This window comes from Corvus cornix, chromosome Z (assembly GCF_000738735.6).
Source record: "Corvus cornix cornix isolate S_Up_H32 chromosome Z, ASM73873v5, whole genome shotgun sequence".
NCBI lineage: Eukaryota > Metazoa > Chordata > Aves > Passeriformes > Corvidae > Corvus > Corvus cornix.
In genome coordinates this window covers 50126292-50144826 of record NC_046357.1, presented here as the reverse complement: position 1 = coordinate 50144826, position 18535 = coordinate 50126292, and the positions used below count along the sequence as shown (strand labels likewise).

General features: G+C 40.1%; 1 protein-coding gene across 4 annotated transcripts in view; it reads left to right on the top strand.

Moving 5' to 3' along the window:
* The first annotated feature begins 3713 nt into the window (after positions 1 to 3713).
* The window catches only part of COMMD10 (COMM domain containing 10), a 113342-nt gene continuing 98520 nt past the window's right edge, over positions 3714 to 18535 (top strand). For all 4 annotated transcript variants that reach the window (XR_005603855.1, XM_039567271.1, XM_039567272.1 and 1 more), the window contains exons 1-4: positions 3714 to 3816; positions 3959 to 4049; positions 6834 to 6944; positions 8665 to 8820. Coding sequence is in view for 3 of the 4 variants with exons in the window: in XM_039567271.1 (XP_039423205.1) it covers positions 3785 to 3816; positions 3959 to 4049; positions 6834 to 6944; positions 8665 to 8820 (390 nt within the window). In the remaining variant the exon portion in view is untranslated. The remainder of the gene's footprint in view (positions 3817 to 3958; positions 4050 to 6833; positions 6945 to 8664; positions 8821 to 18535) is intronic.

Sequence of the window (18535 nt, the reverse complement as noted above, 5' to 3'; positions counted from 1 at the left end):
AGACAGTGAGATGGATCAAGAACTGCCTGAATGCAGAGCTGATGACACAAAACTGATACACCTGAAGGCTGTGCTGACATTCAAAGGGACTTTGATAGGCTGGAGAGCTGGACAGAGAGAAACCTCATGAGGTTCAACAAGGGCAAGTTTAGGGTGCTGCACCTGGGGAGGAACAACCCCAAGTACCAGCACAGGCTGGGGGCCAATCTGCTAGAGAGCAATGACTCTTTATGCCTGTGTGCATACAAGTGTACATGTGCTATACCAAATGTGGGAGAAACACTGCTCTCCTAGATTTTTAACTGCTTAAATTGTTTAACTTAAGTTATAAGTTAAGTTAAATACTATTAATTTTAAGTACTGTTAAGTTTAAATGCTATTAAGTTCAGTGTTGTTGGCCTTTGGGCTGCATTCCCCTTTACCCTTCCCTTTTCTATCCTTTTGTCTCCCTCCTCTCTCCTCTCAACCCATGTCCTGTCCCCTCCCCACAAAATTTTGGGTTTATTTTGGTTTGGATTGATTGGATTTTTGTTCGCTTTTCCTTAGTGTACCTTGACTATCCAGTAAGTAGTAGAGTGGACCTATAAAAGCTTTTATATTAATGTGTTTTTACTGATTGCTTTGCCAGTGATTCTTTAAACAATCTTAAAACACTCATCGTGACATAGGTGCAGGTACAAACCAATAATAGATGAATGGATGTATGAGAAGTCACAACTTTTTAGAATTCTTTTTTAGTAACAGAGAAGGTATTAGGACAAAAAACTATTTAATGGTGCACTTGACAGCACCTTGTCAGGTTAGCTTCATTATTTATTGTTTCCAATCAGGTGCTCTCTTTGCTGTATTCTTCAGTGAGGCTCTGAACACAGAATCATACAGGGTAGGAGAAGCCTCAGGGCTTGCAAGTCAAACCTCCTATGTGAAAAGCAGGTCTAGCTGGAGCAGGTTGCTCAGGATCATGCCTAGTTGAGTTCTTAATGTTCATTCTCTTGATTATTCATTTTAAATGTTCATTTTGATGCAGCAAAGTGTGAAAGAAAACACTTTAAAAAAGGTCCAGGTTGTAAAACCAGAGAATTGGGAGCAAACCTGAGTGGCACATCCAATACCTGTACCAGCTGGAACTTTATGAAATAAGTAAGCAATTGTCTAGACATCCAGCCACCCTTGCTCATTTTGCCTGAACAAACTTTATAATATAAATTCTGCTCTTGGGGCAAATTTTCTAGGACAAGAAATTATGTTGTTTGGTTTTTTTCTTCTTCCAGTGTGGAGCAAAACACTCATTCTTCTTTTCTAGCCAGGTAAATTTCCTGCAAGAATATTGTTTTTTCATGTTTTATAAGAGCACAGAAAACCAGATGAAATAGTTGAATGTAATTGTATTTCATCCCAGAACAACAGCTTGAAAAATGTAATGGCCATTCGTAACAGCGACTGTGGGTCCAACTTCTGGCAAGAGTTTGTCTTGGTTTAAGACAATTTAAAAAGTGGACACTCTGAAATGAGTTACCTCCCCTTATAGTTTTAACCAATCCCTTTCCACCATAAAGAGAAATGAATATGAGCAGATATAAGTGAAAAAATAACAGTTAACTAACACGCAAAACAGCAACAGGCAAACAATAACAGTGAATAACCACGAGATAAAAAATTGCTAAATCTCACTGGCCCTCCAGGAAAAAAGAGAAACCTAAAATGGTGGAGTGGTGCCCCCTCCCTCCCAGGATGGTGGCCCCCATAGCCAGCAGTGTGCTTTGAAAGACAAAGGGAAAATGGTGAGAAAATCCTCCTGAGAAGTAGGAGCTTACAAAGCAGTTCTCGTGGCAGATGGGAATTACGGGCATCACCGGGGTGTGACCCTGGCCCCACGGTGTCAGCCTCTGGTTCATCAGGTGCTGGTGCTGTTGTTTCTCTGTCTCCTGTCACCTGCTGGACTCTGCTGGCGTTGACGCTACTATTCCTGAGCCATGGGTGTGTTGGGAGGGAGCAGGAGGGAAGAAACTGTCTCTCAGCATGGACATGTGGTGACCCGGCCTCGACTAACTCAAGCTTCACAGGGTCAACAGGTGTTGCAAAATTCACTCTGAAACAGGTTCTGATTACAAAATGCAGCTTTTTGGGTTGCTGCTGTTGTGAGCCCAGAAAAACCCACCAGAAATAGCCTCTGCCTTGAGCAAATGCCACGAGGGAAAAGAGCATTGACTTGGGTGCTCCAACTTTTTAAAGGGATTGGTATCACCCCCACCTGCCCCACACTTCTGTTTCTGTTTCTGTGGCGCTGGGCCTTAAAGTGTCAGTAACAATTTCGGGCACAGATAGATATGGAATACAATAACATTTTGGGTTACCCAGGACAGAAGTATAGCACAAATGTTTTTAAAGTCTCAGGCAAGAATTCTCTACTTTCAAATGCCTGATGGAATATGGCGATATTTGTCACTCTCTTTTTTTCTCCTAAAGTTGCTTCTTAAGGCCAAGTCTATTTAAACAGACATTGTCTTTTCAGATGTTCTGGCTGAAATGCTGACCATGTTGAAGTTGCCTGCATTGACTAAATTCTCTTCAGTTCATAGAGTGAAGATTTCAGCATTTATAAAACATTCTTCACAGTACCCTCAAAATTTTCCAATGTTTTCCCACCTGTCTCTTGAGCTTAACATAATTGTTACCATTTATTACCTTCATGACACACCTTATGAACCTTTGCGCCCACATTCAAAAGACTTTTGAAGACTTCTAATATTTTTAGTTGGCTTCCTAGGAAAACAAGGCTTACACAGTTATGCTGTCTGTCCCTCTGTTTGCTCATCCCATTGTCTTTGATCCCATTTTTTAAATTTCAGCCAAATATAATGGAAAATAAAGGTCTCACAGACATTACATCCATTCAAATGGAGTAGAAACACACAATTCAATGCTTGAAAGTTAGTGGTTCTGTTTATGTAGCTTGACAACCTTGTACTTGGCCTGAAACAAGGCACGGTGTGCTCTTAGCCATATGTAGGGGAGTTCAATGGCGTGGGATGGGGTGGGACTTTGGGCGTGTTACCTGGGCACAGGTTATTGGGGGAAGGTGGGAATGCAGCCAGTGTCTGTAGATTCCACGGCCTCCAGAACAATTTGCTGTTGCCATAGCGATGTTCCCGGCCTACAAACAAGAACTGTGATGATGGGTGTTTCAGGGGCTGACTGTGCACTCCCACGTGGGAACAAATGGAGCCTGAGGGGCTGAGGAGTTCCACACAGAGAGTCCACCACCGGACTCGTCCCCGCTGCCTGCTGGTGGGCACCACGGCGGCTCGGGCCCGTCCCGCCGGGTGTTCAGCCGCAGCCCCTCCGGCCGCCGCCGCCGCTGTGGAGCCCCCCGGGAAGCGGCCCCGCGCCCTCCGCGCACGGTGAGGGTCGGCACCTTCTCCCAGGCTACCAGCGACGGGACGAGAGGGCACAGCCTCAAGCTGCGCCATGCGAGGTTTAGGCAGGACCTTAGGAAGAATTTCTACACAGAAACTGTGATTAAACATTAGAATGGACTACCCAGGGAGGTGGTGGAGTCACGGTCCCTGGGGGTGGTTAAGGAAAGACTGGACGTCACGCTCCACTGCTTTAGCCTCACTGACATGGTGGTGCCGGATCATGGGCTAGAACACAACGATCCCAGACACCTTTCTCACCCTGGTTCACTCCCTGATTCTGTGGGTTCGCGCTGCCCTCGCCGCGGGTGGTGCGGCAAAGCTTGGCCCCGCCAGGCCGCCGTCGGGGGCGGGTCCGCGCCGCAGCCATGGCGGCGCCCGTCGTGCCGGAGAGCGACAGGTACCGGCGCTTCGGCGGCGCCGCTCCCGCCGGGCCGCTCTGCCCCTCCGGGCCGGGCCGGGCGGGGCGGAGCAGGTCTCGCCACGGTGCCGGGGCGCAGCGGGGCCAAGGCCTCTCTGACCCCCTCCCTCCTTCCTCCCAGCATCCGCAGGGCCGTGTCGCTGCTCAACGCCGTGGACCCGGGCCGGTTTCCGCGGCTCCTCTCCCGCCTTCTCCAGAAGCTGCACCTGAAGGTTGGCGGGGCGCGGGGAGCCGGCGGGGCGCGGGGAGCCGGCGGGGCCGTGTCACACTGGGGCGGGGCGGGAGCGGGGGTTCGGCGGTGCTGGGAGGGCGCGCGGCCGGGCCCGGCCGGAGCTTGGGCAGCGCGGCTGCGGAGCCTAAACCACCCGCCACCATCCCCTTCTTTAGAGGGTTTTGGTTTTTAATTTAATTCCTCACTAATTATTCAGAACTTTTTCGGGGGAATGAAATAAAAGCCGGTAACGAATGGCGCGAGAAGGTGAATGGCATGAGAGCGAGAGATGCTTGTTGTAGCCCACTGCCCCCAGGTGCTGGCGCCTCCGAGAGCGGTGTCAGAGGACGCACGAGTTGCTTGACTTTTTGCACACGCTCCGCCTCTGCCTTCACGAGTGTTGTCCACAAAAATCGAGTTTTATACTGGGTTTGCGAAAAGCCGATGGTTACACACTCGAGCGAGAGATTGATTATTTATTTTAGGTTTGTGCAGGCCTGATGTTCAGTGCTATTCCCCAAGTCAAGCACCCTAACCATAAAAACTTTTTACCATTTACACATTTTAGCAAACAAAGGCTTCAGTGTTCATTGGCAACAAGTTGCATAGTTCTTATTAATTAATATTCTATCTTCTACTGCTTAATCATTCTCTTGGTTCCCATGCTAATTAGTCTGCGTGCTCACTCTCTCCTTTTGAGTCAGTGGGCTTCATGGTTTGGTGGTCATGAACCAGTGGCCACGGATCGCCCTGCAGGAATTACCTTTTACCCAGTCCGAGCTGATTTCAGCACAGCTGCTGAGTTGGCTTTTTTAGTTTCTTCCTTATCTTGGGAGTTCTGCCAAATGTCCTTGAGGCCCATAAATTCTGCATTCTTTGTGTTCACTATCAGTGGTACATCCTCCTTCCCAAGTTTTGTTAACCTCCCCCTAGGTTTGAGGTCACTGACACATGTCAAGCCCCAAACCTTAACAAGGCAATTCTTCCAACAAGTAATCTGTCTTTCTAAAACCTGCACATCCCTTAGAGCTTGTTGGCTTCTCTCTGTTCACCTTTCTTGTTGATTAGGCTTGACGGTATACAAACATCAAAGAACATGCTTTCTTAAGAAAATTTTACATGTTCCACATTTTACAATACAAGGCAAACACTAAATGTGTGTTTTATTTATTTTTCTGCATTTGTGCATGTCCATCAACTAAAGACACCTGTGGAATTGAGGATAAAAATTAAGTCCAGAGCTTTCAGTGAAAATTTCTGTCATCTTTGCAGAAGATGTTTATAAATGCAGAATTAAAAAAGTAAATCAGAAGTCAGTTTCATTGCACAGTGCCAAAATGTCAAATGCAGGCTAACTCTAAACTTTGTACTAAATATTGCAGGGGAAACTGTAAAATGAATCTTACACCAGAAATTATTTTGTCAGTTTCATTGTCTTTCAGTCTCAGATTTTGTTTATTCCCTTGTTTTGTGTTCAGAAAAAGTATAAAAAGAAACACAGAATTTTATATACATGCAGGCTGAATGGTACAGTACTACTGGAGCAGCATGGAAAAAATGCAAATATATTCAAGATTATATATGTGAGACTGTAAGGATTCATTTGATTCAACTGCTGGTTTTTGGGGTTTTTTTCTATTAACATCACTAGCTTGGGTGCCCTGTTAATTGCAGAGAGTTTTCTCAGTGGTTTCGCATGGATATTAACTCTTTGGTAACTGAAATGCATCAGCAACCTTTTGTTTGTTTGGTTTGTTCTTTTTTACTACTCTGTAGCATTTTAGTAGCTCTTCACAGTTTTAACCAGCATTTACATGAGCTGAAGTGGTTATTTTAATTCAGCCCACTCAATCTCATGAATAGTTTTGCTGACCTTTCTAAAGTACCTAAGTATAAGTACCTAGTTAAATTGCTGGAAACTTGGAAATGAACTTCATTGCCTTAACAAGGCAGACACTGGGAGCTCTGTGTTTCCTTTTAACAGCTAATGTTTCAAATAATGTTTCCATTTTGATACTCTTGTTACAAACGTTGTGATCATTGAAAGTTTTGTGTAATTGAATCATTTTTTTATTTGGACAGCTAAATTGTTTTGCTTGTGAAGCTTTGCAGTTTTGGATTACTAAGTGGTCTAAATGTGGTGCTTTGATGTCTTTATTATAGATTTGTTAGTAATTAGGTTTTAAAAGTGTCTGTGTTTTAAATTACTATTTAATTTGCTGTGGTATAGTAAGTACAACTGCTGTGTTTTAAAAATACAGCACATTCTCAATTGTCTTTAGTGACACAGTAGGCTATAGATTCAAATCTGACTTTCAAAATAAATGTACATTATGCCTTTATTTCCTTTGCAACAGCATAGGTGATTTTTAGAAGGGTATCCAGAATGGAAGAAGCATACATAACTAACTACAGTTTTGCCTTCTGTTTTCTGGGGTGTGATTTAAATAATGCTCTTTGTACTTGTCTTACTTTTATTTATAAAAGGTTGTTGGAGATGATCTGATAATTGAAAGAAGAATATTTCTGTAGTGTCTATGAGGTACAAAGAGAAAGCATTTTCTGATGTCTGTCAGGTACCTGTGGTACTGTGTTGGCTTTTAATTTTGATTTTCAGTGAGAGGAATTGTGTTTTCTGTTGGAAAAGAGCTTTGCTTTGTGATTTCTATTTAGAAACAACTGGATAGCCACTGTGTTTACAAAGATGGGGAGAAAGTTTTTATTTTGACAAGCATGCTCTTGGTCCTTAAATGAAATGTCAGGACTAACCATTTTTGTGCTTCAGGCTGAAAGTACCTTCAGTGAAGAGGAGGAAGAAAAACTTCAAATAGCTTTTTCATTGGAAAAACAAGATCTTCATCTGGTTCTTGAAACTATATCATTCATTTTGGAACAGGTATTTTGTTTTCATCATTATACATTGATAAATGTATTTTTTTATCCAACTGTAGATTTAAAAAATAGGACACTGAAGTTAAAAAGGAATTAGTGAAAACATATCTGTAGTATATTATGTATGTTTTGGGATTATGATTTTACTGCTTTTGGTTTCATGCCTTTCTGATTTGGATGGGACTAGGTGCCTTTCTGGAGTGGTTTTTCTGCTAATGTAAATTTCTGCTAATAGTAGAAGCGAGGTCTGCATGACTCCACGGGAACTGTTGATAATTATGAGATATACTGTTCTCTCTTATTCATTGTAAACAAGCCAGCCCTGCATTTTTTAAGTTCTTGTGAGGAAAATACTAGATAACATTACTGAGCACAGCTTAAGTTACTTTAAGAGTCAGTTACGGAAAATTTTCGTGCACAGAAGCAGTCTGTAGTGAGGTGAACAGGCACACCTAATGTAGCTCTAGTATTTGGATTGAGTGGATGACTGCAAGGTGTAGTCACCTTGTAAACAGAGGTTTTCTGATTCCATGGACTACCTCTACTAAGGTTGGGAAGCTGTTGTATTACAATAAATAAAATAAATTAAATAGGTAAATAGGGTAACTGTTTTAAAAGTTGTCAAGCGCATGATGTTATCCATCCATTTCATGCAAGTATAGAACGTGTAGTGTTGTGCAAAGTGCATGCATAGTGATGGTCTGTTGTGGGATTTAAATCCGGTCCTTCCTTACACGTCAATTTATGATCAGTTCACTTAACATATTCTGCTGCATTAGAAATAAAACAAACAGTCCTCCTCATGGCTCCCATCCACCGAAAAATGAAAGTGAAACCTGAGGTCACCTCCAGACTGGAATTTTTAATTTTCATCTCAGCAAAACAGCAGAACTACCTGTTTATTGCCTTTTCCTGATTTCCTCAGACTGCTTAATTGATATTATAATTATTGAAGATGAACAGAAAAAGCAGTTAATTCTTTTCTTGCTTTTTTTTGCATTAAAAAAAAAAAAAGAGTGAAGAATATTAATATCTGCCAAAAAAAAAAGGAGTCCCAGATGGATTACATGTTGTATGAGCACTCTTTGTTTTCCTGCTGATAGCTATGCTTCTTGGAGCAGCTGCTTGTTCTGTCAGACCATAACTGTTTTAACAGCCCTTTGGTCTATGGAGGCATTATAGATAAAAAGACTGCTGTACAGTCTTTGCCACATATGTTGTTTCTTTTTTTTCCCTGACCTGGTGGTGACACAGTCCTGTTTTGAAAGTGAAGAATGACACAGAGTGTCTTCCACAAAAAAATTGACACTAATAGGGAGGTTATATCTAACTCAGTTTAGGCAAACTGTTCTTGGTTTTTCAGCATATTACCTTGTAGTTTAGGTTTGCTTGAATAGTGTGAATTTGGAAAAGTTCTCCTTTCTTGATAGTCACAATTGGCTTCAAAGCCCATTTTTTTTCACTGATAACTGTACATATACTCAGATCTGGCTTGTGTCTACATTATTTTTTTGTAGTTTCTCTATCTTGAGAAGAGCATTTTGAGATAGTTACAGTTTTCTGTCTCCCAAGTTAGAGGGTTAATGAACAGGCTGCATGTAGTTCCCCCAGTGGAGTTGCTAGTAAAAATCTTGTGTGAACACTGTGACCATTTGTGCTAGAACGTATGTGGTGTGGCTTGTAGAGCAACACTCAGCAACAGCAGTTATTTTTCCTTTTCACAGGCAGTCTATCACAATTTGAAGCCTGCTTCACTGCAACAGCAGCTACAAAGCATTCACCTGGATCAAGACAAAGCTGAAGCATTTGCTAGTGCATGGGCAGCTGCAGGTCAAGATACGATTGAAAAGTTCAGGCAGAGGGTTTTGACCCCTCAGAAGGTAATGTGTGTAGTTTTTCTTCTGAGAGAGAATAAACTTGCATTAGTTTGTATTAAAGCAAGGAATTTAAACTAAGGTACAAAGTTTGTGGCAAGGCAGGGTACTTCCAGGTACTAGATAAATTTGATCGAGACAGTTGAATTCTGTTATCTTACAAAGATGTTGCATGTTAGCTGAGCTGCTGTAACTGTTGGAACCTGGCTACATATGCACTGTTAGCAACCTATGTACATTTGGAGATGTTTGTGAACAGGCTTTACAACGGGGCCAGGGTACCATGTGCTCACGAGCATTTGTAGTGGTTGAGCTCATCGGGCCGGTGATTCTCTGTACTTGTATCTGAGCTCCTGCCATATTTAATTTTGTAAGCTGGTTGGGTAGTGAATTTTGCGAGATACTTATTATAATTTTGAGGTGTTTTTCTATGATGGCATATAATCTTGCTTCCTATGTGCTTGTTGCCAGTTAAAACTTCCTACATGCTATGGAAGTCTCATTGTATCTTTAGGCATAGATGTCTATGTCTATGAGAAGGTGTAATACCTCATTTTGTTGTTTCATAATAACCCTTCATATACCCTATATATATACATATATACACATAACGTATGTATTCTATATACGTATGTATTCTATATACATATAACCCTGTATATAGAATACAATTGTATATAGAATACCAGTGTCAGCCGGGATCAAATTTTTAGAAAGAATTGTGAAACACTGACTCAATTATTCTTACTTTATTTTTATCTTTATCTTTGCTTTATATCTTGTTGGGATAAGATTCAGTTTGTTACTTAATGATTTGGCGAGTAAAATAAACATAGAAAATAAATTGTATGTATTAAGTATACATAATGCACAGACAGAACTAGAACAACATAATTTGTACCAGCCTGCTTGCACCTAAGTAAATCTAGAATTTCACTTTGATGTAAAATTCACATTTTGAGATGATGTATGTCTATGGAACAGACTAGAGGTACTCTGAATTGCATCACAGTTGATTTTTTTCTAAGTATTTACACTTGAGCCTCTGTAAAACTGGGTAATTTTAGACACAAAATTTATAGGATTCTGATATGCAAAATTATAATAACTCATGAACCTAACAGAGTAAATGACTGATAGTACAAGTATGCAAAAATAATTGAATTGGCAAGATATTTTGGGTTTCTGTTTTTTTTTTTGAAGTAATGTTACCAAGTGTACAAGTCCCAAAGTTTAAATGGTCAGTGGTACCGTAGGTATACAGGCAAGTATGACTGTCCATTGAAGGAGGTAAGTAATTGGAAAACCAACTGAAATAATGAAAGATTATAAAGTTAACTTTTCAACATGCAGAGTATATGTGCAGAATGGAAGGCAGTTCTGAAGACAGCCTACAAAGCAGATGTTTTTAAAAACTTTCTTCAGCCGGACTATGCATTAGTACATATTTTACTGCTGGCTCTTCAGCATATGAGAAACTAATAAAAACACCTTTCATCCTCTTTCATTTCCAGCTTGTAACATACATACCCGTGGTCCTTCTGTGACCTGGTTTGGGAATGACATTGCTTGTCTCGAGTTTTGTGAGCCCTGTAACATACAGTGTTTCTGGTGTATGTCAGGGTTTTGGAGGTTCTTTCTAACTTCAGCACCATCTCCTAATGATACGGTGTTTTACTACTATATTGCATTCCATATAAAGAAGTTTTTAACTGTCATTTTTAATTGAGCTTGCAGGAAAGCAACTGCAAAAATGTCATAGTGCAATTTACTTGCTTTTTTGTGTGAAAGCAGGTTTAAATACAGGTGTGTGCCTCTATATATGCTACACCATCATTTTCCCTCCTGCTTTTTTCCCAAATAACAGGTTGAGTATCAGTTTGAGTGTAATTTGAGTTAGAACTTGAATTTGCTTTCTCAGTTTGTTTTTAAAGTCTCTGAAGTATTAATCCTGTAGACTTGAAGTTCATGAGAGTTTCCTTAAAGATTGAGTTCACAAAATTAATTGCTGAATAAAGAATTTATTCTGCTAGCAAGACACGCAGAAGTAAAAATTTTTTAAAATTGCAGTGTAATGGAAGAACAGCTTGTCATCTCCTTATAATCTTCTGAATCTCTTTGTAATATCTTGCAAGTGCAGTAGGTGACTGCATTGTTTCCTTCAATATTCTCTGTGTAACTGCATATCTGCATGCATTTTCTGTATTACCTTTCTGTACCTTGAAAAATAGTGGGCAAAAATACTCTCTTACTTGTGGTACATTGCTGTAGTAGCCAATTTTCTGTAAATGTTCATCACTGTCTCTTCAATTAAAGTTAAAAAAATGTTATAAGCTTGAAAAATACTTACATAAGAGTGGTTGCTTTTTAGATTAGATATACAATTTAGTTATTTATATTGATTTAGAAATTATATTTACTTATTTCTTTGTAAAAGGAGATGGCATTGAATTATTAATAGCCTCTTCAACATGTGGATATAGGTGTAACATATAAATCAGTTGATTCTATAAATAGGCCCTCTATATCGGTTTTTGTTTACATGGCCATATATGAGTTCCCACTTTACATTGTTCACTTCTCTTCCAGAAGAAATATTATGTACAGAAAAAGAATGACATTTATATTATCACAAGTTCCAGCAACATAATCACAGAACAGTTGAAGCTGGGAGGAACCTCTGGCATATATCTGATCCACCCCCTCTGCCCAAGCAGGGACATCTAAATCCAGTTGCTGAGGACCATGTCTAGACAGCACCTGAACATCTGTGAGGATGCAGATTCCACCACCTTCCTGGGCACCCTGTGTCAGTTCTTGGCCGCCCCCAAAGTACCTAAATGTTTTCCCGTGTTCAGAGAGAGCCTCCCGTGTTTCATTTTGTGCCTGTTGCCTCTTGTCATGTAACTGGGCATCACTGTGAAGAGCCTGGCTCAGTCTTTATAGCTTTGCTTCATGTAAGGAGTTAAAAAACTCTCTTGGCTTCTTCTCATATGTGAGGTCCTCTAATCCCTTCATCATCTTCGTGGCCTTTGCTGTACTCTTTCCAGTATGTCCATGACTCTTATACTGTGGAGCCCAGCACTGATTATCCTACTCCAGGTGGGGCCTCACCATTGTTGAATACAGGGGAAGGACCATTTTCCTCAGCCTGTGGGCAATACTCCTCCTTGTGCAGGCCAGGATGGCTCATGATCAACTTGGTGTCCACCAGGAGCCTCAGGTTCTTTTTCACAAAGTTTCTTTCCAGCTGGACAGCATCCAGCTTGTACTGGTGCTTAGTGTCATTCCTCTCCAGTGCAGGACATTTCACTTCCTCTTGTTGAACTTCATGAGGTTCCTGTCAGAACATTTCTCCAGCCTGTCCAAGTCCCTCTGGATGGCAACACAACCCTTTGGTGTACCAACCACTCCTCTCAGTTTTGAGTCATCTGCAGATTTGCTGAGGGTGCACCTGTCCCATCACCTAGATCACTGATGAAGACGTTGAACAAAACTGGACTCCATATTTGTCCCTAAGGTATGCTCTAGTTACTAGCCTCCACCTAGACTTTGTTTCTCTGTTTACCAGTCATTCAGCCAGTTTTCAGCCCACCTCTCTGTCTGCGCTGTCAGCGTACATCACCAGCTTGGCTATGAGGATCTTACGGGACACAATGCCAATGGCCTCCCTGAAGTCAGGGCAGACCCTGTCTATTACTTTCGTCTTGTCTACCAAACCAGTCTTTTCACTGTAGAATTAAGTTGGTCAAGTGTGACTTCCCCATCATGAATCCATGCTAACTACAGCAAGTGATCTTGTTCTTCACATACCTAGAAATGGTTTCCAGAATTAGTTGTTCCATCATCTTGCCAGAGACTGAGGCTGACAGGCCTTTAGTTCCTGGTGTTCTTCTTTCCTGTCTTAGAGATAAGATTGACATTTGCTTTAGGTAGGAATCTTGAGGATTGATGCATGGTGGGGGTGTTTGGATTTCTTTTGTTTGTTTGTGTGGGTTTCTTCAGACCGATTTATTCATGCTCTGTCCATGATGTTGGATTCATAATGAGGCTTTTTGAATCAGTTGTACTTTGTAGTTTTGTTTGTGATTCAGATTCCAGGAATATAGGTGTTATAGTAGTGGATCAGAAAATTTTTTTTTTGTGTGCCTGGTCTTTGGAACCTCGGATGAAAGCATAGAGGTGGAATCCTTTAGTTAACATGCTTGCCGGAAACTTATGCCTCATGTCAGGACTTAGAACTTGCCCCCTCAAAAGATCATTGTTTCTCACTTATGAGATATCCTACTTAATGAATGTGGAAGTTTAGTCTGTGTACTTGCCTGATTTCTGATTTTCTACCACTTGAGGGAAAAGTGATATGTATTGATGTTTTTTAAAAACAGTATATCCATTATCTTTTGATTATTAATGCATATCCCCTGTTCCATTGTGAGAAATGCTAAACAAGAATGTGGTCTTTCTTGGTTTTATTTTAAACTACATTGCGTGTAATTTCTCACTCATTCCATGAAAGTTTCCTGCTTGCCATTCTTCATGTTACCTGTCCTGGACATACTTCTGTTGTATTTTGGGAATAGCTAATGTGAATAGAGTATGAAATAGACTTAGGAGTATTAATACTTTATGTGGTGACTGTTATAAAAGGACTGGGACCATCATGACTTAATGTCATGACAGTAAGATTGCGTGCACTGTCAGCAATACTGTGGATGACATCAATCTGAGTGGTGCAGTTGGTAAGATAGAGGGAAGAGATGTCATCCAGAGAGATCTTGACAGGCTTGAGGAGAGGATCCATGTGAACTTCATGAGCTTCGTAACGCTTAGTGCAAAGTCCTGCTCCTAAGTGAGAGCTTCCACTGGTGTGAACAAAGACTGGGGTAATGAATGTATTCAAAGCAGCCTTGCAGAAAAAGAACTTGGAGGTGCTGGTGAACGAGAAATTTGGCGTGAGCCAACAATGTGCACTCACAGACCAGAAATCCAACTGTATCCTGGGCTATATAAAAAGAATCATGGCCAGCAGGTTAAGGGAGGTGATTCTCCCCCTCTACTCTGCTGTTCTGAGACCTTAGGTGGAGTATTGCATCCAGCTGAGGGGCCCTCAGCACAGGACAGACTCAGATCTATTGAAATGGGTCCAGAGGAGGACCATTGAAGTGATACAAAGGAACACCTTTGCTGTGAAGACAGACCGACAGAGTAGGGGTTGTTCAGCCCACAGAAGAGAAGGCTCCAGAGAAACATTATTGTAGCCATTCAATATTTAAAGGGGGCTTACAAGAAAAATGGAGCTAGATGTTTCACTGGGGCATGTAGTTGCAGGACAAGTGGCAATGGTTTTAAATGGAAGGTTTCTCGATTTAGACTGGATTTAAGGAAGAAATTCTTGATGAGGATGGTGAGACACTGGGGCAGGTTGCCCAGAGAGGTTGTGGATGCCCTATCACTGGAAGTGTTCAAAAGACTGGATGGGGCATTGATCAACATGATCTAGTGATCAACACGTTCTGGCCTGTGGCAGGGAAGTTGGTCTAGGTGATTTTCAAAGGTCCCTTCCAAACCAAACCATTCTATGAGTCTGTGAATACTAGTTGTTGCTTGGGTTTTCTTTTCTCTTTCATGTTCTTTTAAAAGTACATATAGGCTTTTTGTTTATCATTGCATATTTGGTAGGGACTGTTGCTGACCTGTTGAGGTGGTGTGCAGCACTACACACAAATTCAGTATTTAGTTAATGTGTGATTCTTTTGTACTTTTGCTTACCATGTGCTTCTCTGTATGACAGTACCCTGAATTTTCTTTAAAGCAGCTTTAGTGGGTATGTAAAGGGATTGCTTGTGTGGATCCAAGTGCAGAATCAGGGTCATGATTTACATTACTGAGATCTCGATAGTTCTGTTCCAACACATACACAGTGTCCCTGCACACATTCACAAGGTAGAGTTTATGAAATAACTAAGAAAGACCTGTTTGGAATTTTATATTGTGTTTTACTAAAATCTGTGTGGCAAAACAATTCTAAGCCTTTCCTGATGCATGGTACTTAGAGGTTGTCTGGAAGTATTAAAATGCTGACAGTATGGTGTTTTCTGTGGTGTACACAAGAAGGACTGGGCAGTAATCTTTCATTTCTCTTTCAAGACAATAAAAAATGGCAGACACTTTTACTTTTTTTTTATTAGGGGTATAGTTTACACATTAAGAAAACATTGCAACCTGTGGAATTGATTAACTTATGGTCAAAACAAGTGGGTAACTGAGTGTCCAGGTTTGTTATTCCATAATAATACTAAAATATTTGACTTCTGCCATTTTTGAGAGTAGGTCAGTGCATCTTTTGGCTTGCAGAAGTGTTCACGTTTGGACTCAAGACCACTAGTTATTATGAGAAATAATTTCTTACAGATAATTTGTCTGTATTGACATGTTATTTCTCTTAAACCAGATTCTCTTCTCACCTGCACAGTACAAGTTGTTACAAAGTAGTATTCTGAGTTCTGAGTCTGTCAGTTCTGTGCAAGAGGTGTAGGTGGTAACGTGCTGGTTGACACCTTCGTTAGGATGACAAGTCAAATTGTGTTTGTTAGAGCAGAAGAAAAAGTGTTTCCTAGAATACTGATTAGGTCAAGTTTTCTGTGGCATATTGAACACTATTTCTATTGTGTGACAAAAACTCTTTGTTTTTGAACATAGGTTTTGAAATTTTTTGTAATTTTTTAATCTACTGCTTAGTAGGTAGGGATGATATTGACTTGAGAAATTAATAAAAACTGTGGAGTTAAAATAAAGCTGTACTGTTTAATACTATTACTCACTTAATCTTTTCATTTTTCTTCACCGAATTATTGGCAGTCTTCAGCTACACAGGGCTATTAATTATGTATATTCTGCTGTTGTGTTAATTGGTTCTTTGGTCCTTATTCATATGGCCTTTATTATATTATTTCTGCTGATGATAATACAATCCTAGTCAATTAGAATGATGGTATTTGTATAATTTTTTCCTTTGAACACATTCTTAATTTTGCCTTTGGAGTGATAGGCCAGTGATAATAGTTTGATATCAGTCTGATCCAGTTTTTAAGTCTTTGCTTGGTAGTGTACAAGTTTAGAAAGGAGGGCACACTGATCAGATTAAAATGTATTTTTTCCTCTGCAAAAAAGAGGTAGATTTTTAGTAGGGTTTGCTCTGAATTCTCATGGCAGTTTTTCATCAGTTTTGTTGCTTTTCTCCACTTCCCCTCCCCCATATATTATATTCTCTGTATGTGTTTTGGTACTCTGCTCAAATCTCTGTTTTAAAGGCAGATCAAGCTAAGTGCTTCATAGCTTTCTTGTTTTGGAAAGCTATTCATGGTATCCTTAAAATAGATATAAAGATAAAAGTCCTGTGTTGCCAAGCAAGAAGAGTTTTTTATAGCTTTCAGACAGCATTGCTTAATATAATGATGCGTGGGAATGCAACTAGTGAAGTTATGTACCTAAAATTCTTGACAGAGCTGTCAGTTCTGTATCTTGAGTGCCTATTTGAAGCCATATGGGAAAAACTCTGAAAGTGATTTTCTCAGAAACCGGCCTTCTTGCTAATGGGCTTATATGTAATGTTAATATGCTAAGTTCCCTCTGGTAAATGCTGGCACATCTACAGAAATACTCTGAAACACATAGATCCTGTGGTGGTTATGACCCAAAAAAAAAAGGAGTATTGGTGTGCTCAGTGTGTGTATGTCGTGATACAGATTTCTTATCTGATATCAGAAGAATGCAAAAGGAGGAATACAGCTCAAACTATAGGAAAGAATTTTACCATTTCTTGTTAGTATCTGATCAACTAATCATTCTTACAGTGACAAACTGAGGTCACAAACACAGTGTTGTACCTACGGGCATTGTCACAGTGAATGGTGAACCAGTTGCATTATGTGATGCCAATATACTCACAGAGGCAAAGAGACTGCAAATGATGAAATGCAAAGTAAAAACACAGTTTTATACTTAACGAGATTATTTTAATCACCAGCTACAGCACAACTGAGTCTTAGTCTTTCACTCACCCAGCTTCATTAGTAGGAATTTTAATTATTTTCAGTTTTTATGTACTATTTGAGGATTTTTTTATGAGTTGCTTCTTATCCTTGCCCTCTTCTGTCTTCTACCAAGGAAGTGTAAATTATGAAGGTTGGAAAAAGGTACATTTTGAGAATGTTTAGAAAGATTTGTAAGTTTTGTTCTGTTCCTACATGCAAAATAGCATTTTTAAAGGTTGTAAAAGAGTACTGTGCTTATCTTCTGTAACTTCCTATGTAATACAAACCATAATTTGTCCTCAGTATGTAAAAGAGCTTTTGGAACAGGGGTCTCCTTGTGATTTCAAGGCTTGAAATGACAGGTAATTTCTGGGGTCTTTTTTATGGTTACTAAAAATGTCTGCCTTATCTCTAATTAAAAGCTGTCCAGCTTAATCCCCTCCACTGGATCTTGTTACATATTCTGCTAGATAAAAACACCAGTCAGCCATGACTTAATAACCAAGTGGTCATAGACTGGTGTGCATTTTTACTCCAACTCTGTGCCCACAAATTTGCCATAGACAGAGCACAACCGTACATTTACCTTTGCCTTTCACCTTAAGGTGAACCCTTAAATGCTAGGGTTTTTGAAACTGGAATGCTGTTTCTAATGTTTATCATAGAGTCTCTTTCTGTTTGCTTTCAAGCTAGTTGCTTATCAGTAAAAATCAGTTAAAGATGAAAACTTGCAGTAACTGCAGTTACGGGAAAGTCTTTTGAAGTTGTTGAAGCTTAGCACTAGTCTTACTCTACCGATTTCATCTAATATTATTTCTTTTGTTTCCTTCCTTTTGAAGCATATGGGGGTTTTTTTGGTATGCGTCTTTTTTTTTGAATTCCAGTGTTGAAGAGATGTGGGGGTTTGGTTTGAATATCAAACAAAGAAGTCTGAAAATACCACTTCTGTTGGTATACATGCTCAGTAAAGTTTGCTGAAGAGAAAAAGGATTTTATCCTTGAAGACAACAATGGGAAATCGGAAGAAATTAACCTTCAGCTAGTCTTGGATGAAGAATCTAGTTAAACTTATATATTCACCAAATAAGGTAGATTTAGGTTCATAATTTGTGCATATTTTCCTTTTAGAGTTAAATCCCAGTCTCTTCTATTTTTAATATGCTCTTAATATCTTCTCTGAGAGATAAGTGAGGTATTGGCTCTTTGTTTTGCCCCTGTTGCTTCTTCTGGCATTAATTATAAGATGAAATGAAAAGTTTACAGAGTTAAAAGACTTACTGCTCTTCATTTTATTCTTTTTTGCTGCCTTAAGTCACTGATGTTATTAAGGAAGGTTGTGCTGAGGGGTCCAAGAGTTGCACAGCAAACATAATGTGTTTGTTCTCATTAGTGAAGATTTCTTCACGTTCAGTGCCTCTATCCCACTTGGTTTAATCACTCAATGTATTGAGTCTTTGACCTAACCTGTTTTCAGTCTCTTGGTCATAACAGTGCCTTCTCTTGAGGCTGAGATACTTTTCTCCCCCCCCCACCCCCCCCGCCCCGCCGAACTGTGCTCCATTTGATCAATATTTTTACAGGATTCTGTGAATTCATTGTCTCTCTGCCTAGCCCAGTTTAACTCTTTACTTGCCTTTATACTACAACTACCTTTATTTCTAGTTATTCTTGTCTAGTGGTGAAAAACG